Source organism: Cebus imitator, unplaced genomic scaffold (genome assembly GCF_001604975.1).
Source record: "Cebus imitator isolate Cc_AM_T3 unplaced genomic scaffold, Cebus_imitator-1.0 Scaffold555, whole genome shotgun sequence".
Lineage (NCBI taxonomy): Eukaryota > Metazoa > Chordata > Mammalia > Primates > Cebidae > Cebus > Cebus imitator.
Window position 1 is genome coordinate 514,550 of NW_016107870.1, and position 21,208 is coordinate 535,757.

The following is a 21,208-nucleotide window of genomic DNA, read 5'->3' on the forward strand; positions in this document are numbered from 1 at the left end:
CCCCCAGGTCGGGGACGCGGGCCCCCAGAAGTCTAGGGCTCCCCAGCAAGCGAAGCGTCTGGAAGATTCCTGGGATCGGGGTCCTGGGTCCCCGCCCCCGGGCCGCAGCGTCACAAAGGCCCTGGTCCCCGGGGCAACCCGCAGAGCACCCGCGAGGGAGGCTGGACTCTGGGAAGTCCGCCCGGCTCGGCTTCGGAGGCAGGGCAAGTGGGCCGGGCCTGGGGCGGTGGCGGAGGCTGTGAGAGGAGGGCGGGGGTCTCGGAAAGGAAGGGGCAGGGGCGGGCAGAGTGCAGGGGAGGTGGGCCCGGGCCTGGGAGCCGAGGGCAGTGGAGTGGAAGGGGGAGGGCGCGGGGACCTGGTGGTCCTGGGGAGGCGGGCCTGGCACCGGGGGTGTGTTGGAACCAGGATGGTCTCAGAACCGCCTTCAGAGGTTGACGACCAGCTCCTCTGGGATTTCCACCTGGGAAGCGTCCCTCAGAATTCCCTCCAGCCTCCAACCAGGGCAGGGCGTAGGCCTGGGGTCCTGGCCTCCTGCCCTCAGCTTGCACCTCACCCCGGGCACACTCCCTGCTGTCCCTAGGGGGCTCAAGGGTTGCCCCTTTGAGTATGAGGCAGACGTGGCTTGATGGTCCCCGTGTGGCCTTGGGGAAGTCACACACACTCACTGCTTAGTTCTCATTTGCGGTTCAGGTTTGTCCAAGGCCCAAGTGGCTGTGACAACCTGAGATCCCCAGTGTTGCTGGGAGCCAGGGCGACGGCCAGAGACGCTGCTTGCTCTCCAGGGAGCTGCAGCAGAGCCTGGGGCCGCAGCTGCACTCACCGGTGCACCACGGACAGAGCTCAAGCTTGGCTCAGCAGCTGGGCTCAAGCCCTGGATGAGAGCAAGCACCAAGCTTCTTAGCCTCAGGCTCCTTCTGGGAAATGGGGTGACAGAATCCAGCCCCTTCGTGGGGTGTTGCTTGTGGAGTCCGTGAGCTCACCAGGCACAGGATCCCCAGTCCACAGCGAGGGAGGAGGACTGCTCCTCCAGGCCCAGGCCTGGCTGCCCTCCTCCCACGCTGATCGGTCAGCTGGCCTCGTCTTTGGTGAGGCACATCTCTGTTCTGCAGCTGCGGTGAGATGTGGAGAGTCCCCAGGGAGCACCGGAGCGGGAGGATGGCCCACGAGTGTCCCCAAAGGTGGTCCTATGCTGCGTAAGACCTCGCTGTCTCCTCTCCACAGCCCCATAGGACCCCCTTTCAGCACTGGCGCTAGGAAGCGGGACCCTTGCCCAGCACTGGGGGGTTCTGCCCCGGCGGTTCTGGCCAGAAGCCTGCAGTCCTAGCCTTTCCTATTCCGTCCTGCAGGCTGCTGTTTGTCAGTAGAGCTTTTCGCCCCTCTGCATAAACTGCGTCCAGATCCGTAGCCTGCCCACCCAGCCCTCCAGGCAGCCTCTTCCCAGAGAGTTGTGCCCCCGAGGAAGGACAGAGGCCCAGCATGGGGGCAGTGGGCTGAAGCCATACCTAAGGGAGCTGTGGCCTGGGGAGGCCAGCCCAGCTGACACCCAGCCCTCCCCCCAGCTACCGGATGATGAGTTCCCACGTGGCAGGCCTGGGCCTGGACAAGATGAAGTTGGGCAGTCCCCAGTCCCTTCTGGACCAGGAAGAGGCGGATGACCAGCAGCTGCTGGAGCCGGAGGCGTGGAGGACCTACATGGAGCGCCGAAATGCCCTGCGTGAGTTCCTGACCTTGGACCTGAGCCCGCACCTGCTCAAGCGCCACCATGCCCGCATGCAGCTGCTACGGAAGTGCTCCTACTACATTGAGGTCCTGCCCAAGCACCTGGCCCTGGGCGACCAGAACCCGCTGGTGCTGCCCAGCGCCGTGTTCCAGCTCATTGACCCCTGGAAGTTTCAGCGCATGAAGAAGGTGGGCACGGCGCAGACCAAGATCCAGCTCCTGCTGCTCAGGGACCTGCTGGAGCAGCTTGACCACAGTCGCGCTGAGCTGGACGCCCTGCTGGAGTCGCCCGACCCGCGGCCCTTCCTGGCCGACTGGGCGCTAGTGCAGCGGCGGCTGGCGGAGGTGTCGGCCGCCATGGACAGCTTCCTGACCATGATGGTGCCGGGCCAGCTGCACATCAAGCACCGCCTGGTGTCCGACGTTGGGGCCGCCAAGATCCCGCACATCCGGCTCATGCTGAGCACCAAGATGCCCGTCATGTTTGACCGTAAGGAGTCGGCGGCCCACCAGGACTGGGCCCGGCTGCGCTGGTTCGTCACCGTCCAGCCGGCCACGCCGGAGCAGTACGAGCTGCGCTTCAGGCTGCTGGACCCGCGGACGCAGCAGGAGTGCGCCCAGTGCGGCGTCATCCCTGTGGCGGCCTGCACGTTCGACGTCCAAAACCTGCTGCCCAACCGCTCCTACAAGTTCACCATCCAGAGGGCTGAGAGCGCCACGCTGGTGTATGAGCCGTGGAGGGACAGCCTGACCCTGCAGACCCAGCCGCGGCTGCTGGAGGGGCCCGGTCTCAGCCACACCATCCGAGAGGTGGTTTTCTAATATTTATCCACTAATAAAGAGGAGTGTAAATGCACATACAGAATTAAAGAAACAAACCTATTTACGTTTGAAAGGCAGCCACCAGTGTTTTTCCTGGCTCGGAACATGAGACCTCAGCCCAAGCTCAGGGGCAAGGAGGCCTCCCTGGTGGAGGGAGCGTTTTCCTACCCCTCCCTGTGTCCAGTGGAAGCCCCAGGCCCTCTGCTTCTGCTCTTCCCCAGGGGGACCTCCAGGCCAGACCTCCCAAGACAGCTGACCTGGGAGCTGGAAGAGCCCTGACACCGGTGGCCACCTCCAGTGACGAGAGCTGCTTCACAGGGGCTCTGCCATCCTGGCCCCGGGCCCTCTTTGCCACCCCCATCGTCGTGACCAGGCTCGGCCTTCCTTGCCTGAGGTGCTGGGGGGCTCCCTCGGGGGAAGACACTCCTAGGCTGTGGCGCCTCCCGTCACCCCCTGCCCAGCCTCACGTGCCCGAGGAGGCAGCCACACCACCCAGGGCCCCTGGCTGTAAGCAGCTCAGCTGAGCCTCCCATGCCCCACCCCCACCTTTTGTTCCTCAAGGGCCCCCCACCCATCCCGCTCCCTCTCTTCTCCAGGACTGGGGGCTTTTGCTAGGCACGCAGCCCCTGCTTCCCCTGACCACTCACCTGCAGGGCTCCAGCTACCGCTTCCTCCCAGAAGCCTTCCCTGGCTGCAAGCTGGTGAGGCCCCCAAGTCCCCTTCCTAGAGGTGCCTTCTCATCCTCCACACCGTCACTTCTCAAGCTATTGCAAAACTATTGTCTGTTTCATGATGGCCCATGAATAGCCGTGCTCTTCAAGGCAGGGCCAGTCTAGCTCACCAAGGAGGCCACGGTCCTGGGGACTCCATGCTCCGCTCCTCCCTCCACAGACGCCCGGAATCTCTTTTCCCACGGTGACCATAGCCCTGGCCAACATCTGACCCCCCAGCTGGCTCTGGGAGGCCCTGCTGTGCCTAGGGGCACCTGGTGTCACAGGAGCTTCTGTGGACATGGCCACAAATGGGTCAGGTGCTGGGGGAGCCTAGTCCACAGCGGCCGGGGATTCGAGGAGCAGCTTCAAAGGGGGGACTAGCAGGACAGTCAAGGCTAGTGGCCTCAGGGACTTTGGACTTGGCCAGGCTGGGGACAGAGTGCAGCAGCCGGGGGCCACCAGAGCAGCTCCAGAGCCGTGGCCTGCCCTCAGCACACCAGGCACCAGCCCTCCTCATGCCCAAGACACCCTCCCCATGCCCAGACTCCCTCCCCACGCCCGAGACTCCCTCCCCACGCCCAGACTCCTTCCCCACTCTGAGACTCCCTCCCCACGCCCGAGACGTGTCGGAGCCACCGCCCTCCCCACGGCCCTCCCCATGGCCCTCCCCACGGCCCTCCCCATGGCGCTCTGCAGCTGGCCCTGGACGGCCTCCATGCTGTGTCCCAAGCACAACCGCCACCCACTTTTGCCCCCCAGCCAGGCCTCAAAACATGCAGAAGCGAGAAGAGCTTTCAGAGTGGTCTTCATCATTAAATTAATATCTAATCACATAATTCAAAGATATAAAAATTGGAATGTAGAAGATGGGGCAACCCCTCCCTCAGGACTGGAGGGGCAGCAGGGGCAGAGCTGCCCTGGGGCAAGTGGGTGTTGCTGGGTCCCTCCGGGGGGGGAAGGCTGAGAAACCAACAGCTAAGCAGGCTGTCCCGCAAGGCTCGGTCCGGGTGGAGCGTCGTCCTGGCACCGGCCCCCGAGCCCGCTGTGCAGCCCACGGGAAGATGACAGGACTGGTTTCCACGTTTTGGAGGGCCGGGTGTAGCGACGTGGACCCTGGCTTTGGGCCGCCCTCCAGCAGCCCTTGAAGGACACAGGCAGTGGTGGTGGGAAAAAGGCCCCCTCTGCCAGGGAGGCCCCCTTGCCCTGAGCTTGGGTTGAGGTCCCTGTTCCAGTAAAAAGGATACTGGCTTTTTTTTTTTTTTTGAGACGGTCTCAATCTGTCGCCCAGGCTGGAGGGCAGTGGTGCAATCCTGGCTCACTGCAACCTCCTCCCCCAGTGATTCTCCTGCCTCAGGGTCACAAGTAGCTGTGATTACAGGTGCCCACTGCCATGCCCAGCTAATTTTGTATTTTTGGTAGAGATAGGGTTTCACCCTGTTGGCCAGGCTGGTCTTGAACTCCGGACCTCAGGTGATCTGTCTGCCTCAGAGTGATTCAGGCGTGAGCCACTGCGCCCGGCAGGATGCTGGCTCTTTATTTAAATAGAAAATAAATTTGAACTCCACAGACACTATCCAGGGTAATCACAGATGGTGTCCAAAGGTCAAAGGGCAGTCTCCACAGGGTTTCCTTCCTGGTTCTGAGACTTCCCAGTGAAGGCAGAACTTCTTTGCGCTGGTCCCAAGGAAACTCTTCTTGGCCACCCTGAGAGGTGGTCCTGTCCCCGATGTCCAGGAGAAGCAGGGGTGTGGAGACTGGCCGTCCCCTTTTCTCCTCCCAAGTGCGCCCACTTCCCGCCCCACAGAGACAGGCAGGCTGATGAGTAGGTGTCGAGGTGGCGGGCTGGGGTGCTGGGCTTTCCCTCCCAGTCTTGGAACGGTGCTGGTGGGGAGGGCTCTTCAGGAAGGCACAGCTGGCCTTCTCCGGACGCGCACCTGGCTGGCAGGCACAAGGCTCTGCTGATCCTCGCAGAAGTCCAGGAGGCTACGCCAGAGGGGACAGCAGCGCAGGAGGAGGTGGTCTCCTGTGCACATGGAAGTCAGGCAGGAGTCAGGCGGGAGTGAGGCAGCTCCCCGGCCCCAGCCCCGGCCCCACCTGCTTGCCCACCAGGGAGGAGCCCAGCCCCACCCTCACCGATCAGGCAGAGCCCCTCCTGTGCCCGCGTGAAGGCCACGTTCACTTGGTTGGGGTCCACAACAAAGCCCAGGAACTTCTTGAGCCAGCTCTTGGTCGGCCGCTGGTCCAGGTCGCTCTTGGCGCAGGTGCGGACGGTGCTCACCAGCACGTAACGCCACTCGCTCCCTGCGGGGCAGGGCGTGAGGCTCTGTGGCTACCGCGCCCACCCTCCTGGCCCCCCAACAAGCCCCCAGCCTCACCCTGGCTCTTGGTGATGGAAGACACGACCACCCCGGCGATGCCCTCTCGCAGAAGCGCCTTGCTGATTTCAGAGGCCTGCGCATTGTAGGGTGTGAGGATGGCGAGGTCCTCGGGTTCCACTGTCCTCCCCAGGGTCAGCTGCTTGGTGATGCGGACCTGAGGGGCCAAGGGGACAGTTGGAGTGGAGCCTGGTGCCTCTCCTTCCCTGCCTCACAGGCACAGACACTCACCACCTCAGCCACCTCCTCCAGGTTGGCCTTAGAGTTCTCATTCCCTTCGTCCGTGGATACCAGCAGCCTCCGCTCGTGGCCCTGCATGTAGCCAAAGATGACAGGGCAGCTCTCCTTGCCGGCATGGCCCAGGACACTGGGAGGCCGCCTCAGGCCCTGCCACGTCTTCAGCCTGCTCTTGTAGAATGCCACGGAGGGGAAGGCACAGATGCCCTCATGCTGCAGGCAAGGGTGTGCCCGGTCAGAGGCGCCCGACCTGCCACTCAGTCGGGCTGTGGCCCCCAGTGGCTGCACATGGGCTGGGGGCTGAGTGTGGGGGGGTCCCCACCATGCAGTACTGGGTGTCCACTGCACATGGGCTGGGGTTAAGCGGGGGTCCTCACCATGCGGTACTGGGTGTCCAGCATGTGTGCATCCCCGTGGTACCTCTCGAACAGAGACCGGTCCAGACCCAGATTTTGCAGCTGCTCATTCTTGACCACAGGCCGCAGCTGCTTGTGGTCTCCGAGGAGAACCACCTGGAGGAATGGGCAGGCCAGGCCCTGACAATCCTAGACCCAGAGGGACCCTAGCCGCACACGACACTCACGTCTGCATACACCAGGTGCCCAGGGTGGGAGACCATGCCAGGGACGCCTGCCCGTGGTACCCACAGCCCCCCTACCAACCTTCTCAGCCTGTGGGAACTGCACCAGGGGGATGAGGGCTTCAGGCTCCGTGGCCATGCCCGCCTCGTCAACAAGGATCTGCCTCACGTCCAGGGTTTTCAGGCTGGGGGAGGCTGCGCAGGAGCAGGTGCAGACGATGACCTCATGCCGGTCCAGCTCGAACTTCCGAGCATTCCACATGACCTTCTTGTACCTGACGGGGACACTGCCTGTCACCCCGGGGTGCCACGCGGCGGGCAGCTCTACCCTCCAGCCCCTGCCACTTACAAAGCCAGGTCCTCCCTGGAGAAGACTTCCCCTCTCTGCAGCCGGGCGTCAAAGGCCTTGATTTCTGATGAGTACGGGTTGGCAGCCTGCCGGATCCGGTGGTGCAGGGTGATGCTCCTGGGGGGCAGAGCTCCGTGAGCCCCGTCCACGCAGGGCAGAGCTCCGTGGGCCCCGTCCACGAGGGGCAGAGCTCCGTGGGCCCCGTCCACGCAGGGCTGTCTGGACAGCCCGGCCCCACTCCACCAAAGCCTAGAAGACAGTGGGCGCACCTGAGGCTCTGGTTGGGCCTCCCCTCCCGGGGGCTCTTCCTGAGCAGGTTCCTGCTGCCCACGTGCGGCGCTGGGAAGTCGCTGGCCTCGGCCTGCTCGCTGTACACGCGGAGGGGCTTCAGCTCCAGCCTTCTCAGGAGCAGTCCTGGGGGCAGTCAGTGGACGTGAGTCCTGCCCGGAGAGCCAGCACCCTGCAGGCCCCCCGCCTACCCCGCACACCTGCCAGGACATCCACCGACTTGTTGGAGGGGCCGCAATATAAGATGCAGGGACCCCCCAGCCGATTCTCCCCCGCTGGGGGGGCTCCGAGCTGCACTTGCTCCTGGTTTGATTTATGAAACCAGAACACGATGTGAAGGCCCACGACCGTCTTCCCTGTACCTGCAGCCGATGAACAGGAGATCATAGCCCACCCCCGGGGTCCCTGTGCCCCAAGGCAGCCCAAGGCAGCTTTCGGCCTCCTGGCGTCAGCCCTACCTGGCGGGCCCTGAATGACCATGAAAGGCTTCTCCAGAGCCTCCCTGACAGCCCGGTTCTGGCTGGGGTTCAGCCTGTGGCGGCCTCCGGGGATGTCAAAGGTCTGGCGCTCCAGGAGCCTGCTGGGGATCACTGAGAGGGGCGGCCTCCCTGAGCACTGGTGCAGGGTGGGGCTGGGAGCCTGAGGGGAAGCCGGAGGGGCAGGGCAGGCCTACCTCTGCAGACGGGCTGCGGGGTGGGCCAGCCCAGGGCAATGCTGGTGACCAGGGGGGAGGCGTCATCCAGCCCACGCACAGCTTCCTCCTTGCGGCTGGGGGTGAAGGCAAACACTGGAAAACCAACCAGGCTCCCAGGAACAGGGCTGCTGCCCTCGAGGTCCTGCTCCTGGAAGGGAGGATCCCAGCGCGGCCCACCCAGCCCCACCTCGACCGTGGAAGCCACTCACAGATCAGGAAGCTGCTTGGGCAGCAGCTCGACAGTGAACAGGGTCCCCGGCCTCAGCACCTCTTCTGGAACCTTCTCCATGCCCATGCGGTGGACGAAGAAGTGTACCCGTCTAGGAGCCTCCTGCCGGTCAGCCCGGTGCTCCTGGTCCCTGTCATCCATCAGCCCGTGGGCCACCCAGGTATAGGTGCCGGGGTCGACGTTCAGGCCGGGGCCGAGGCTGTGGGGTCCGGGGGGCGGGCTGGCCGTGGATGCCCGCAGCCCCTCCAGCCGGATGCAGAGGTAGCAGCCGCCGAAGTTGATGTCGACATGGTTCTCCTCCAGGAAGGCGGCCTCCAGGCAGAAGGTGCCCTGCAGCTGCCCCTGCGGCGTCCGCGACTTATCCCACGAGATGCTCAGGTGCTGCAGTGTGACAGAGTCATTCTCGGCCACCGCCCCGGTGACTGATTCCAGGGCGCAGAACGGCTCCCACACGCAGGCGTACTCATCCACGTCGCGGTACCGGTCCTGCGGGGCCTGGTACGTGTGGCCCAAGAAGCAGTCTCCAGGCCGCTCCACATGCTCCAGGCAGAGGCTGAAGCTGGGCGCTACGGTCCAGAGCTGCAGGCTTGGAACCAGGAAGCCGTGCTGCAGCCTGGCGCCGAGCTGCACCTGCAGAGTGTCCCCGCTGCCCAGCTCCCGGGCCACCTCCAGGAAGTGGCCGCAGCGGCTCCGCTGCACCTGCGCCAGCTCCCGCCGCCGGGGCTCCTCTCCCTTCTTCTGGATGAGGGCAGCCGCCTCCGGCCAGTGCTGCCGCTCCACCAGCGCCAGCAGCTGCTTCCACAGGGCGGCGGAGACGGCCCAGGTGTGTGGGTCCAGCACGGGGCCAGGCGGCGGCGAGGGAGGGCTGGAGCTCCACACGGAGTAGACACGGCGCCGCCACAGGAGCTGCAAGCCCGGCCGGCCCACCAGGGCGTGGGGTTGCTCCGCCAGCTGCAGGGAGGCGTAGGGGACAGGGCAGGGATCAGGCAGTGTCTCCCGGTTGCCGGGGAAGAGCAGCCGGAAGCAGCGGGATCCTGCCTCCACGTCCACGACGAAGCCCAGCTTGTCGAGAGCCTGGGCCTTGAGCTGCACGGCCAGATGCAGGCTGCGTGCCCGCCGCTGGTAGCTCTGGGCCAGCGCGTGCTGGAGGCTGAAGTCCTGGCAGAGCCCGTCGATGTCCCTGGCAGAGTAGGCAGAGCCCCCGCAGCCCAGCACCTGGAGGATCTGCCGCTGCAACACCAGGTCCATGTACCTCCGGATGGGTGAGGTGGCCCAGGTGTACCAGTCCACCTGCAGGGAGTAGTGGCCGCCCCGCTGCCCGTCGCCCCCCCGGCCACTGCGGACGAACACTGAGCGCTCCAGGGCCTTGCGGAAGTCACGGCCCGCAGGAGCCAGGAACGGGTGCATGTCGTCCGTGGCGATCAGTTCCACCATCTGCTCATAGTCATGGGTGCGGGCGGCAAACTGGACCTGCTTCCAGAGGGAGGTCAGGAGGTGCAGCCACAAGTCAGGGGGGCCGCCGTCACCGCTGCCACCGCACAGGTGGTGGCTGAGGTGCAGTGACAGGGGCGCCCGCTCCCCGTGCTTTTCACGCACGGCCTCCATCTGCTGGCCACGGGGCGCCGGCTGCCGCCGCAGAGGTGTGACCACCCGCGTGCACTCGCTGCCCACCAGGAACTCAGCCGCAAGCCTGTTAAACTGGATCATGTACTCCTTCACCATGAGGTGGGCCGCGCGGAAGCCCAGGACACTCTCCTCATCTGGCTGCTCGTAGAAGCGGTCGGACTGTAGGCGGCCACGACGCAGCTGCCGAGAGAAGTAGCATGCGGCCACGACGCAGGCGTCCACGGAGTCCAGGCAGGCCGGCAGCTCGTGGCCGGCGCCCGGGTGCCGCCTGATCACCTCCTCCGCCTCCTCGTAGGACAGCTGGCGGTCAGAGCAGACCACGGAGGGTGCAAAGCGCAGACTCTTCAGCCGGCCGCTGGCCTTCTCCAGAGTGAGGAACAGGGAGAGGGCCAGGCGGTCCTGGCCCGGCAGGAGGCTGAGTATGTCCTGGCAGAGGCCGGCTGGCAGCATGGGCACCGGCTCACTGTCAGGGGCGTAGAACACCGCACCCTGCCTTCGGGCCTCCACGTCCAGCGCCCCATCCCGGGGCACAAAGCTGGCCACGTCGGCGATGTGCACGGCCACCTCACACCTGGGGCCCAGGTCCCGGACGCTGAGGGCATCGTCGAGGTTGCAGGCGCCCTGGGGGTCCACAGTGAACGTCAGGAAGGCGCGGCAGTCCTCTCGGCGGCCGGCAGCCCGGCCAAGCTCCGTGTGGTATTTCTGCAGCGCCTTGGCGGCAAGGGCCAGGTCCAGCGGGGGCGTCCTCAGGCCGTACTCCAGGCCGAGGATGCGGAGGCCCTGCTCCCAGGTGCTGGCCTCGGGCAGCACCTCGCGGACGATGCCCAGCGGGTAGTAGAAGCCGGATCGCCACAGGACGATGTGCACCCAGAAGAGCCGGCTGTGCCAGGCCTGGGCCGGGAGCCTCTCCACCCCCACACGCTGCAGCCGACCCTTGAGGAGGCTGTAGATGGGCACCTGTGACGGGTCCTTCAGCTCCGCCACGAAGATCTTGGTGACGGAGCCGTTGATGGGCACCATGATGCGTGGGTCCCAGGCGTCCATGCGGCACACGAACGTCAACTCGCACCGCCGTCTCTTCAGCACGCCCACCACGCGGCCCCGAAGCCGCCCCTCGGGGGCCCCGTCACCCGAGAGGAGCTGCACCAGCACCTCATCGCCGGAGAAGGCCATCCCACAGTCCAGGCGGCCCCTGACCAGGATGGGGCCCGAGGGGGCGTCGTCCAGCGGGATGGCGGAGGCCCGCTCGAAGGTCTCCTGCAGGAAGGTGCAGCGGCAGTACCGCCCCGGCACCGAGCGCAGCAGCTTCCGTAGTGTGCCCGGGGGTAGGTTCTCATACAGCCGGGCCTGGCGCGGGGACTCAGGCGTGGCGACTGTGTCCAGCAGCCCATCCTCCCCAACGGTCACCATCACCTTCCGGCTCTCGTCCAGAAGCTCCTGCAGGATGCTGTCACCGGCGTTGAGCTCCCCGTCCAGCGGCCAGAAGTCAGCCTCTGCGTCCTCTGGCTCCGTGGACTCCACGCCCTCCGCAGCGGTGGCTCCTGCTGCGCTGGTCCCAGGCTCCACATCCTCCACCGCGTCTCCCGCAGGCGCTGCCCTGGCCTCCGTCTGCACTGTGGTTGCCGTGGGGCCACGGGACGCCGAGTTCAGAGCCCCTTCTCTTGGCTCTGCCTTCACTGTGGCCGTCCCCACAGCGGCCAGCTCCTTGGCCAGGTGTCCCATCGGCTCCGCGGCCCCAGCCTGTGCGCCTCGGGGGGCCCAGCGCCGCCTCTGGGCCACACCCTGCTCTATCTGCTCCATGGACAGACCCTCGGGGCAGACGCTGTGCTTTTCCACGCACTCACGGATGAAGCTCTCCCAGAGCTTGCCACAGGCCCCGCAGGAGCAGAGGGCCACGGCGTCCCCCACCACCACCAGCTGGGACTGGGCGCGTGTCAGGACAGTGTTGAGCACCCGGGCGTCGGTGAAGAACCCGGGGTCCGGCGCGCCGGGGCTGAGCAGGCTCTGGCAGGTGTGCACCGTGCTCAGCACCACCACCCGGAACTCCCGCCCTGCAGGGGACACACACGGTCAGGCTGAGCCGGTGGGACGGCGGGACCAGCCCGGCTCCGGCTGATGCCAGGCTGAGGAGCGGGCCGAGACCCCCGGGACATCCTGTTGAGGCAGCTGGCAGCACCGGGCCCCACTGGTCACCCACCTGGCAGGATCTCAAAGCTGCCCACAGACACCTGGCCTAGGTCCCGCCGCCTCAGCTCCTGCCTCAGCGCGCTGACCTGAAGACGCAGCCGGGCCGGGGATGAGCGCCGGACGCAGTAAGCACTCGGCCACCCCCAACAAGGAGAGGGACCCCTGCAAGCCCCAGACACCTCAGGGAGCAAGCCCCACATCAGCCCCTGGAAGCAAATGCTGCGGCCCCCCCTTACAGATGGGGAAACTGAGGCGGGGCCCATCCGTCAGCCAGCAAGCTCCCACCCCTGGCGGGGATGCAGTCAGGGGCGGTCGTCGGCTGGCCGGGCTCACCTGGGCCCCGTGGGAAACCACACAGATGTGTCCCTGCTCACGGTTGCCCCAGCAGGGGGGCCAGGTGTTGTAGGCCTCCTGCACCTTCTCCACGGCCTGGGCGATCTCGGCCAGGTTCAGCCAGGACGCCATGGACATGTCCCGCTGGGGCCTGCCCGCCACGTGGCAGAACATGAGCGGGTAGTGTCGGGGGTGGCGCGGGACCTTGCCCCTGGCATGGATGGGTTCGCCCTTGGCCACGTAGAAGTGCCGTGAGACGAAGCTGACGATGGCCTCTGTGCAGCGGTAGTTCTCGTGGAAGACCAGGCGGCTCTGCCTGGCCACCTCGTGCGCCTCCCGCTGGTAGTGCAGGAAGAGACGGTGCAGCAGCGTGCGCTCTGCCGCCCGGGCCCGGGCCACGCTGAACAGCCGGGGCGTGACCTGCATGTGGTCGCCCGCCAGCACGAGGCGGGTGTCGCGGGAGGCGTAGGCCAGCGGGGTGAGGGCCTCGCACTCCAGCATCTGGGCCGCCTCGTCGATGAGGATGTGGGAGAAGAAGCCAACCGGCACCCGGAGCTCACGGGCCTGGGAGGTGGTGGCGACCACCAGGCGGTGCCGCACCAGCTCTGCACACGTGGGCGGGCGGAAGGCCTGGCGGTCGTCGGTCAGGCAGCAGTACTTCAGTGTGACCGGGTCCGTCTGGCTCGGTGGCCGGTCCGTGTACATCACACGGAGAGGAGTGGCCTCGGGGTGGCCGCTGCTGACGTGGCTGTGGAAATACTCCCGGATGTAGATGTCGGCAGCGCTGCAGGATGGGGAGAGCTTGTGAGCTTCTTGCTGGAGGCCTCAGTGCCATCCGCTGAAGCACCTGCTGTGTGCCCGGCCAAGCTGCCCCAGCACAGCCCTTGTCCGGCTGTCAGGGGTGAGCAGCAAACGCCGGTGCCCCCACTCTCAGGAGTCCGAAGGGCAAGAGGCCACGGTGGAGCCCCAGCAGCCCCTCTGACACTGCAGACACCTGCCCTTCCCAGGCCCCCCGAACCCTCAATGCAGAAATCAGCCCGGGACGTCCCCACTTCCCCCTGGCAGGAATGGGAAGGCCCCGGCCTGGGCAGCTGGTGTGGCCAAGACCCGAGGAAACCACTTCAACCAAAGGGGAACTTCATGGTGGGGACAAAAGTCTGTGTTTCTATAAAAAACGAAAACCAGCCTCACCTCCAGGAAATGCTGGGTGGCCCAAGCCACAACCTTCCCTGTGACTTTCTTTGGCCCAGGGCCCCTGCAGAGGTACCCAGCTCCTCACTCGACAGCAGACCCAGCACCCCAGGCCTGAGCTGGGCCTGATAAAGCCAAAGGCCAGGGCTCACTAGCTACGGGCAGGGCCCCACAGAATCAGGACAGGAGCACGTCCAGGGCTGACCGCCTGCCCACGGGAGGGCCCCACAGAATCAGGACAGGAGCATGTCAGGGGTGACCACCTGCCCACGGGAGGGTCCCACAGAATCAGAGGACTGGAGCACATCCAGGGGTGACCGCCTGCCCACAGGGAGGGTCCCACAGAGTCAGGACAGGAGCATGTCCAGGAGTGACCGCCTGCCCACGGGAGGGCCCCACAGAATCAGAGGACTGGAGCACATCCAGGGGTGACCACCTGCCCACAGGGAGGGTCCCACAGAATCAGGACAGGAGCACGTCCAGGGGCGACCGCCTGCCCACAAGGAGGGTCCCACAGAATCAGGACAGGAGCATGTCAGGGGTGACCGCTTGCCCAGTGTAGATGGGCCCATCCGTCGGGCCAGGTGTCAGGTGAGGCAGGGACAGGCCAGGCTCGGGCTTACCTGTTGGTGTGGGTGCAGATGAGCACCTTGGTATGAGGCCGCCGGATGACCTCCAGGGAGGCCATGGCCAGCGTGTAGGTCTTGCCGGTGCCGAAGGGGCCGTAGATGAGCAGCGGGGGGACACGCCTCCCATCCCCGGGACCCCAGCCCGCGATGAGCGCCACGGCCAGCCTCTGCTTGCGGTTGCCACGCTGTAAGGATACGACGGACCAAGGGCTGGGCAGGGCGCAGGCGGGCAGGTCGGGCACCACCAGCTGCACCTCAGCCAGCTTGTCCACTGCCTGGTGCCAGAGGCGGAAGGTCATCGGGTCAACCTGGAACTGCACCTCCAGGACCAGCTGAGTCTCGGGCTGCAGCCCCAGGGCTGAGCAGCAGTGGGCCGGAAGCAGCAGCCACAGCGCCTGCTCAGAGCTGGCCTGCCTCTCCAGGTGTACCTCGAACACCGTGTGGCCAGGTGCGGGCACGGGGGCCACCAGAGCCGTGCGGACCGCCCGGCCCAGCAGGAAGCCCTGGTCTGTGTCTGGCGTCAGGGAGGATGGGATGGGGACCTCGGCGTACAACGCTCCCGGAGGCGCAAAGAGCATGTTCAGCGCTGGCGTCTGCAGGGCTGTCTTCAGGGACACCTGGCCCCGCAGGGTCAGCCTGGCAGGAGGGCCCGGGTCAGCTCACGGCCCCCAGCCGCCAGCCCTGCTGCAAGTCCAGACCCCAGCTGCTCCCACTGCCCCGGCCCCGGCTCACTTGGCCACCAGCTGCTGCTGAGCTTCCTCCTCCTCATAGAGAAACTGGTGCATCCTCTGCCGATAGTTGGCTAGGGAGATGGGGCCCGAGGCCAGGCCGCTGCGGTTGAACTCTAGGGCCAGGGCAGGGGCCTTGTACCTGGCCATCAGGGCCGTCTGCTCGGCCGTCCGCTCCGCGACAGGAACCACATGGCGGTTGCCGGAGTGCCAGCGCTCAAGCTCCTCAGGGCGGCCGAGCGCCAGTCCCTCGCAGGGTCCCGGGCCACGCCCCTGACCCAGCTGCAGCCCCAGCTTTCGCAGCAGCACTGGCCGGCGGCCAAAGTCGAAGGCCACCCATTGCTCAAAGGCGCCGAAGGAGGCGGCCTGCACACGCACCCCCACCTGGAAGTCGGCCGCGGAGCCGAGCACGCAGAAGCGTTCGCCCCGTGCGTAGACCTGGCCGGTCGGGAGGCAGGGAGCCACCAGGGAGAAGTCGGCTCCGGGCTCCTGCTTCAGCAGGGCCACGTGCAGCAGGGGCTCCTGGAGAGGAGGCCAGACAGTGAGGGGGGCCCAGGCCGCTCCCCACCCTCCCGAGAGGCGGCCTGGCCAGTGTGGCCCAAATGCAGGGTTCGGGTCCCAGCCCTGCGACTTCTTGGATAGAACCCAAGCAGGTCACTCAGCCTCTGTGAACGTTTTTTCCTGTGCAAAATGGGGGTCACTGAACGTCCTGAGGTCCCTGTGGATGTTCGGTAGGGCGATGCGGGCAGCTTGGGACCTCCCCGCCCACTATCCCGGTGCCAGACCCTGGTAGGTCCTTGTTTTTGTTTTTCTGAGACTGTTTGGCTCTTGTCGTCCAGGCTGGAGTGCAATGGCTAACTGCAACCTCCACTTCTGGGGTTCAAGTGATTCTCCTGCCTCAGACCCCCAAGTAGACAGACTACAGGCCCGCACTACCAAGCCCGGCTAATATATATATTTATTTTTTCAGTAGAGACGGTTTTGCCATGTTGGCCAGGCTGGTCTTGAACTACTTACCTCAGGTGATCCACCTGCCTCGGCCTCCCAAAGTGCTGGGATTTACAGGCGTGAGCCACGGTGCCCAGCCGAATCCTTGTTTTAAGTGGTATACCCTAGAGTAACCTTCCTCGGTGGGACTATCCCGGCCCCCCAGTCTGTAGGTGAGGAGACTGAGGCAGAGGCTAAGGTACTTCCCCAGGTCACATGGCAGGGCCTCGGTATCAGCTCCATGATGCAGGTGCTCAGCTTCTCCCCGGGCTGAGGTCACCACCTCTCAGGCTCCCTCCGCCCAGTCAGGGCTGCTCCCCGCTCACCTCAGAGTGGACGGCAAACGTCCAGCTGTACTGGGTCTTCCTCTCCTGGGCCTGGTGCATCAGGGGCTGGTTGCAGGTGACGTGCACTCCCTCGAGGGTCTCTGCCAGCTGCGTGGAAGTCCACCTTCAGCAGGATGCCGGGCCCCGCCCCCCCACGCCCACGGCCCACTTACCACGAGGACCTCGCTGCTGCTGCGCCGGTACTCAGCCAGCAGCCGTTCCTGGTAGGGCACCAGCCCGTCCTGCCAGGCCGCCCGTCCCCGCAGCTCCGCAGCCTGCGTGCGCTGGACCCACTCCTGCAGCTCCTGCGCCGAGTGCGCCTTGGTGCAGGCGTCCCCATATTCACAGAGGTCAGGCCTGGGGGACAGAAAGGTCAGTGGGGCCGCACAGGAGCACAGCCGCCAAGCTGAGTTCAAAGACCGGGACTCCCTCAGCCCAACACTGGCCTCTGCAGGGAGCAGGGGATGGCTCGTCCCACCCACTCCGGTGCCCCCAGGACAAGGCCCAGCTCGAGCAGCTCCTTATCCAGGTCCTCAGAGGCCACGTGGCTTCGGCCGTCATGCAGAGGGGACTGCAGGTGGCAGGAGCCACTGCCCACCGATCCTGGGAGACCCTGGCTCTGCCTACAGTGGGTTCGTGCCCCCCTCCAAGCTCCTTACTTTGGGCAGAGCTTGAACGCGGAGAGCCCCGGAGGCGGGGAGCGGTGCTCCCAGGGCACGGCCTGGTCGAAGGCCACCATCTGTGCGTGCTCCGGGGAGGCGCAGTGGTTCTCGAAGGCCTCCTGAGAGTGACAGGTGACCAAGCAGGCGGGGCAGTATAGCTGGGCCCCAGCGAGCCGGCCGCGGGGGGCCGCACGCCCATCGCCATCAGGGGCAGGGGGTGTGAGAAGGTCCCCCCGCTGGAGGCCACCCAGCTGCTCGGCCTCCCACACGGCCATCTCCACCGCGCTGTGCGCGAACTGGCAGCGGGACTCTCCGTGCCAGCACGGCTGCCCGCGCCCCACAAACCTGCAGAAGGCGGGTGGCTGGCCCACCCGAGGCCGTGGCCTCACTGCCACGAACTGCTGCTTGCGGCGGCCCTCAGTGCTCACGTGGGCCAGGAGGGAGGGGCAGGCTCCATGCTCAGGGCACTGCCCCTGGGAGTCCACGCGACAGACGCGTGGTGGGCAGCGCCTGAAGCAGAGGGAGCAGAGCAGTTCAAAGTGGCCGCCAAACTCGGCGAGGATGGCCTCAGCCACCCCGCCTGCCCCTCCGTGGGCCCTGCCGCCCCGCACCTCCGCCTTCAGCCACACGCGCTGGAGGCCCTGCTCGCGCTCAAAGGTCCAGACCAGAGCCTCCTCGCGGCTGCAGGCAAAGGTGCACCGGTTCCGGTGGCGCCGGCAGCCCAGGCCGGGGCTGTAGTAGCGGCAGACCTTATAGCACAGGGGCCTGGGGAAGGCCGGCCGGCAGCCCACCCTGCGCCAGACCTTGCTCTTGGGGGCCTGCTTGAGGCGGGCCAGCAGGATGTCGCCGGGGCAGTCATGCTCCACGCCACAGAGGACGTACGTGCTCTCATTGAGCCGCTTGCTGCAGCGGCAACAACCCAGACGCAGGTCCACCAGGGCACACAGCCGGGCCAGGGACGGCCCCCTGGTGGCCGCAGGACTGTTGGGCAGCAGGCTGGACCCTGGAGGCGCCACCTTGAACAGCGGCTTGGTGCGCCGGGGTGGCGCTGGAGGCTCCTGAGCTCAGGGGTCCACGCAGTTCACTGGGACGGTTGGCCACGGCTCGAAGCCTGCGACAGAAGGGGCAGGTAAGACTGAGGCCGGGTACATCTGCCTCAGTACCAGCTCAGAAGCGCGGCCTCTCCTCCAGGCAAGGAGCTGGATTCCGCCACCCTGACACCAAAGCAGAGGCGTTGGGGTCAGAGCCCACTGATGTGGCCACAGCCAGACTCTCCTCCTGAAGGGTGTCAGGCCCCACCTAAACCAGACCAGGTGACTGGCTGTGGACCCCTGGGGTGGGGCGGAGCCCTCGGCTCGGTGCCACCCCCGGCAGCCCGCAGCCCTCTGCACCAGCCGAGGCTCCTGTGCACCTGAGGGCTCAGGCTCCCGGCTCTTCTAAGGATGCAGCATCTCCTTTTCTGTTAAATGATCGCTGGCCCCAGGAAAAGAGGCCCCACACCAGCACCTGGGCAGAGGCCTCAGGGAGGGGAGGGTGCAGCCCTGCAGAGGCCTGGCCCTCGAGGTGGGCAGTGCCCACCAGAGCTCAGGGTGCCAGGAAGAGATGGGCCTGGGTCCCCACCACAGCTGAGATGCCACAAGAGGAAGTTTAAAGCCGCGGACTGGAGCATGGACTGGAGGCGGACTTGAGTATGAGAGCCCAGCCCTCCCCAGGGACCCCTCCAGGAAAACGTCCCAGGCTGCCGTCCAGAAAGGACCAGAGCCGAGACCCCAAACTCCTGTGTGGCAGCCAGTGCGGAGACCCAGGGCTGGGGCTTAATGCGAGGGCAAGGGCGCCTGCCCGGGCTGGGGTCTGCGGCTTCCCAACCCCTGCGCCCCCGGCCGCTCTCACCCTCCTGGACCCAGTGCCCCCGGCCCCGTCACCCTGAGACCCTCAGGCTCACTGTCCTGGAGCAGCCCCAGGACGCCCGCGGCCCGGCCCCGCCACCCCAGGACGCCCGCACTCACCCTCCTGGGCTCACCCTCCTGGAGCCGCCCGCCCCGCCGAGCTTCCCTTTGAGCTCTCAGCTCTCGGTTTCGATTCTGCCCCGGGCACTGACGCCGATCGCGGAAATTACCTCACGGCCCCCTGCCCCGCCCCGCCCTGCCCCGCCTCCACGACGGCTCGGCCCAGGCGAGGGGACCCCGGGAAGCGCCAGCGAGCAGAGGGCGCCCCTCCTTACAGGGCCAGGCGGCTGGGGGTGGAGGCAGCAGGAGGTGAGGGGACTCCTCTCCCACTCCCCCCAGGGCCCTGCGCCCTATCCAGCCGTCACACACTAGAGCCCCGATGGTGTGCTCGGCGGAAGGGGTGAGACCCTGCCGAGCTCTGGACAGCAGGAGGACCCGGTGACTCCACCGTCTGCCCCGGAGAAATCCAGGCACCGCTGACCTGGAAGCCTGGGGCTCCTGATCCTGACCAGCAGGGCCTGCTGTGGCCCCAACGCTGCTCACCCCCAGTTCCCTCCGTCACCAACCAGGATATGGCAGGAAGGGCCAAGTGGCCGCAGGTCCCAGAGTCAGCACGCCTGGGCTTTGCTCTCCGGACTGACTCTGGGACCTCGGCAGCCCTGCGGGGAGGCCCCGTGGGGAGCTGAGGCCTCCAGGCTACCTGCAGTGACAGCCACAGTCCCAGCCTTGCTGCCACCTCAGGGAGACCCAGGCCCTCCCACCTAGACCACGCCCAGCTGTGAGATGTTTTTGTCGTTTAAAATGAATGTCTAATTAGCTGGGCGTGGGGGCAGGCGCCTATAAGCCCAGCTACTCGGGAGGCTGAGGGAGGAGAATGGCTTGAACCAGGGAGGTGGAGGTTGCAGTGAGCCGAGATCACACCACCGCACTCCAGCCTGGGCTACGGAGCAACAAATAAATGAATAAAGTAAAATAAAATAAAATAAAACAAACATCAATGTTGTTTTAAGCCGCTGAGCTTTGGGGTGACGTGTTCTGCAGCAGGAAATAACCGTGACAGTTACCCTGCCCTTGAAACAAGGAGGCAAGGCCGTCACCCAAGGCCGCCGCCCCGTGGGGAGGGCCGGGCGGGGGCTCACCCCTCCCTCGGGATGTCGGCTGGGTGCCCCGTCTGTGATCAGGGAGCCTCTCTGCAGACCAGTCATGCTCGAGCTCCTCAGAGAGGGTGGCCCACTCATGGCAGCCCCCAGGGGCCCGGCTAATCAGGCTCTGTGTGCACACTGTGAGAATCCGTGCAGAACCCCGTGCTCCTGGATGGAGAGGCTTAGCATCACACAAAAATGTAATTCTTCCTAAATTAACCTGCGATCGCATGGTGGACACGCTGGCTTTCAAGTTCATGTGGAGAAGCATCACATCACCAGGGAACGCTGGCCAAGCAGGCTCTGCGGGCCAGGCGGGGGTGCAGTGAGGGGTCCCAGGTCGCTGCAGCCTCCACCTCTGGCTCAAGCAGCCTTCCCACCTCAGCCTCCCGAGTAGCTGGGACCAAGGTGCACACCACCACACTTAGCTAATCTGGAGTCTCTTCTGTTTGTCCAAGACGGGGTTTCTCAGTGTTGCCCCGGCTGCTCTTGAACTCCTGAGCTCAAGCAAATCGCCCCCTTCGGCCTCCTTGAGTGCTGGATTACAGGCTGAATCCCGACGCCCAGCCTAGGCTAATTACTAAAAAGCAGTCACAGCAGGTGCTGGCACAGCTTCCTAAACACCACAACACCCTGCAAAGATACTGAACCCAGTGTGGATGCACAGGCCCAGGGCCAAACAGAGTCCAGACATAGAATCACACACAGGGGTCTGGTGAGGGATGAAAGATTGACTCTTGGCCGGGCGCGGTGGCTCATGCCTGTAATCCCAGCACTGTGGGAGGTCAAGGCAGGCAGATCACCTGAGGTCAGGAGTTTGAGACCAGCCTGGCCAACGTGGTGAAACCCCATCTCTACTAAAAAATATATATATATATGTATATATATATATACACACACACACATACAGCTGGACGTGGTGGCGCGAGCCTAGAGGCCCAGCTACGCAGGAGGCTGAGGCAGGAGAATCCCTTGAACCCAGATGGGAGGAGAGAGCAGAGGTTGCAGTGAGCTGAGATTGAGCCATTGCACTCCAGCCTGGGAGACAGAATGAGACTCTGTTTCAAAAAAAGAAAGAGAGAAAAGAAAGATCAGCTCTTATGCATCAGGGGAAAGACAGTTCCTTCAACAGATCATCAGGACTAGTTACAGCATCTGGAAACAGAAGTGGGAGGGGCGGCCTCTACCCAGCATCTTACACCACATGAAACCATCAAAGCACATGAGGACACCAACCGCAGAGACACCCTGAGAAACCAGGGCAGAGGTGTCTGATTATCAGGAGTCTGGAGATGGGAAAGGCCTTTTTAGTGAGGCCCAGTTCCGGCAGGCGGGGCCAGAGCCTTTGCTCCCCATCCAGGCTCAAGGACAGGGCTGGTGGCTTCACACAGGCCCCGAGGGGCAAACGCACACCTCAGAAATCACAAAACCTGTTGCCTGGAGCA

At 65.3% G+C, this 21,208-nt stretch overlaps 2 protein-coding genes across 3 annotated transcripts; one reads left to right on the forward strand and one right to left on the reverse strand.

Moving 5' to 3' along the window:
- The first annotated feature begins 424 nt into the window (after positions 1–424).
- Positions 425–2,610, forward strand: FNDC11 (fibronectin type III domain containing 11). Its single transcript, XM_017515726.2, has one exon. It carries the CDS (start codon positions 1,567–1,569, stop codon positions 2,539–2,541), a length of 975 nt encoding a protein of 324 aa, XP_017371215.1. The 5' UTR covers positions 425–1,566; the 3' UTR covers positions 2,542–2,610.
- Positions 2,611–4,767: 2,157 nt separating this feature from the next.
- HELZ2 (helicase with zinc finger 2) lies at positions 4,768–17,646 on the reverse strand. Of its 2 annotated transcripts, XM_017515714.2 has the most exons (19): positions 16,673–17,646; positions 16,187–16,370; positions 16,014–16,121; positions 14,705–15,222; positions 13,967–14,608; positions 12,153–12,936; positions 11,830–11,905; positions 7,987–11,683; positions 7,757–7,851; positions 7,542–7,673; positions 7,284–7,445; positions 7,065–7,209; positions 6,796–6,912; positions 6,529–6,721; positions 6,244–6,378; positions 5,861–6,079; positions 5,630–5,786; positions 5,388–5,555; positions 4,768–5,277 (listed from the first exon to the last, which is right to left on the reverse strand). In XM_017515714.2, the coding sequence occupies exons 1-19, from the start codon at positions 16,948–16,950 to the stop codon at positions 5,153–5,155; spliced, it is 7,935 nt and encodes a 2,644-aa protein (XP_017371203.1). In that variant the 5' UTR covers positions 16,951–17,646; the 3' UTR covers positions 4,768–5,152. The 2 variants fall into 2 exon arrangements, with proteins under 2 accessions (XP_017371203.1, XP_017371204.1); XM_017515715.2 differs by lacking the exons at positions 4,768–5,277; positions 5,388–5,555; positions 5,630–5,786; positions 5,861–6,079; positions 6,244–6,378 and having other exon boundaries at positions 6,580–6,721; positions 7,284–7,386.
- Between the last annotated feature and the right edge of the window lie 3,562 nt (positions 17,647–21,208).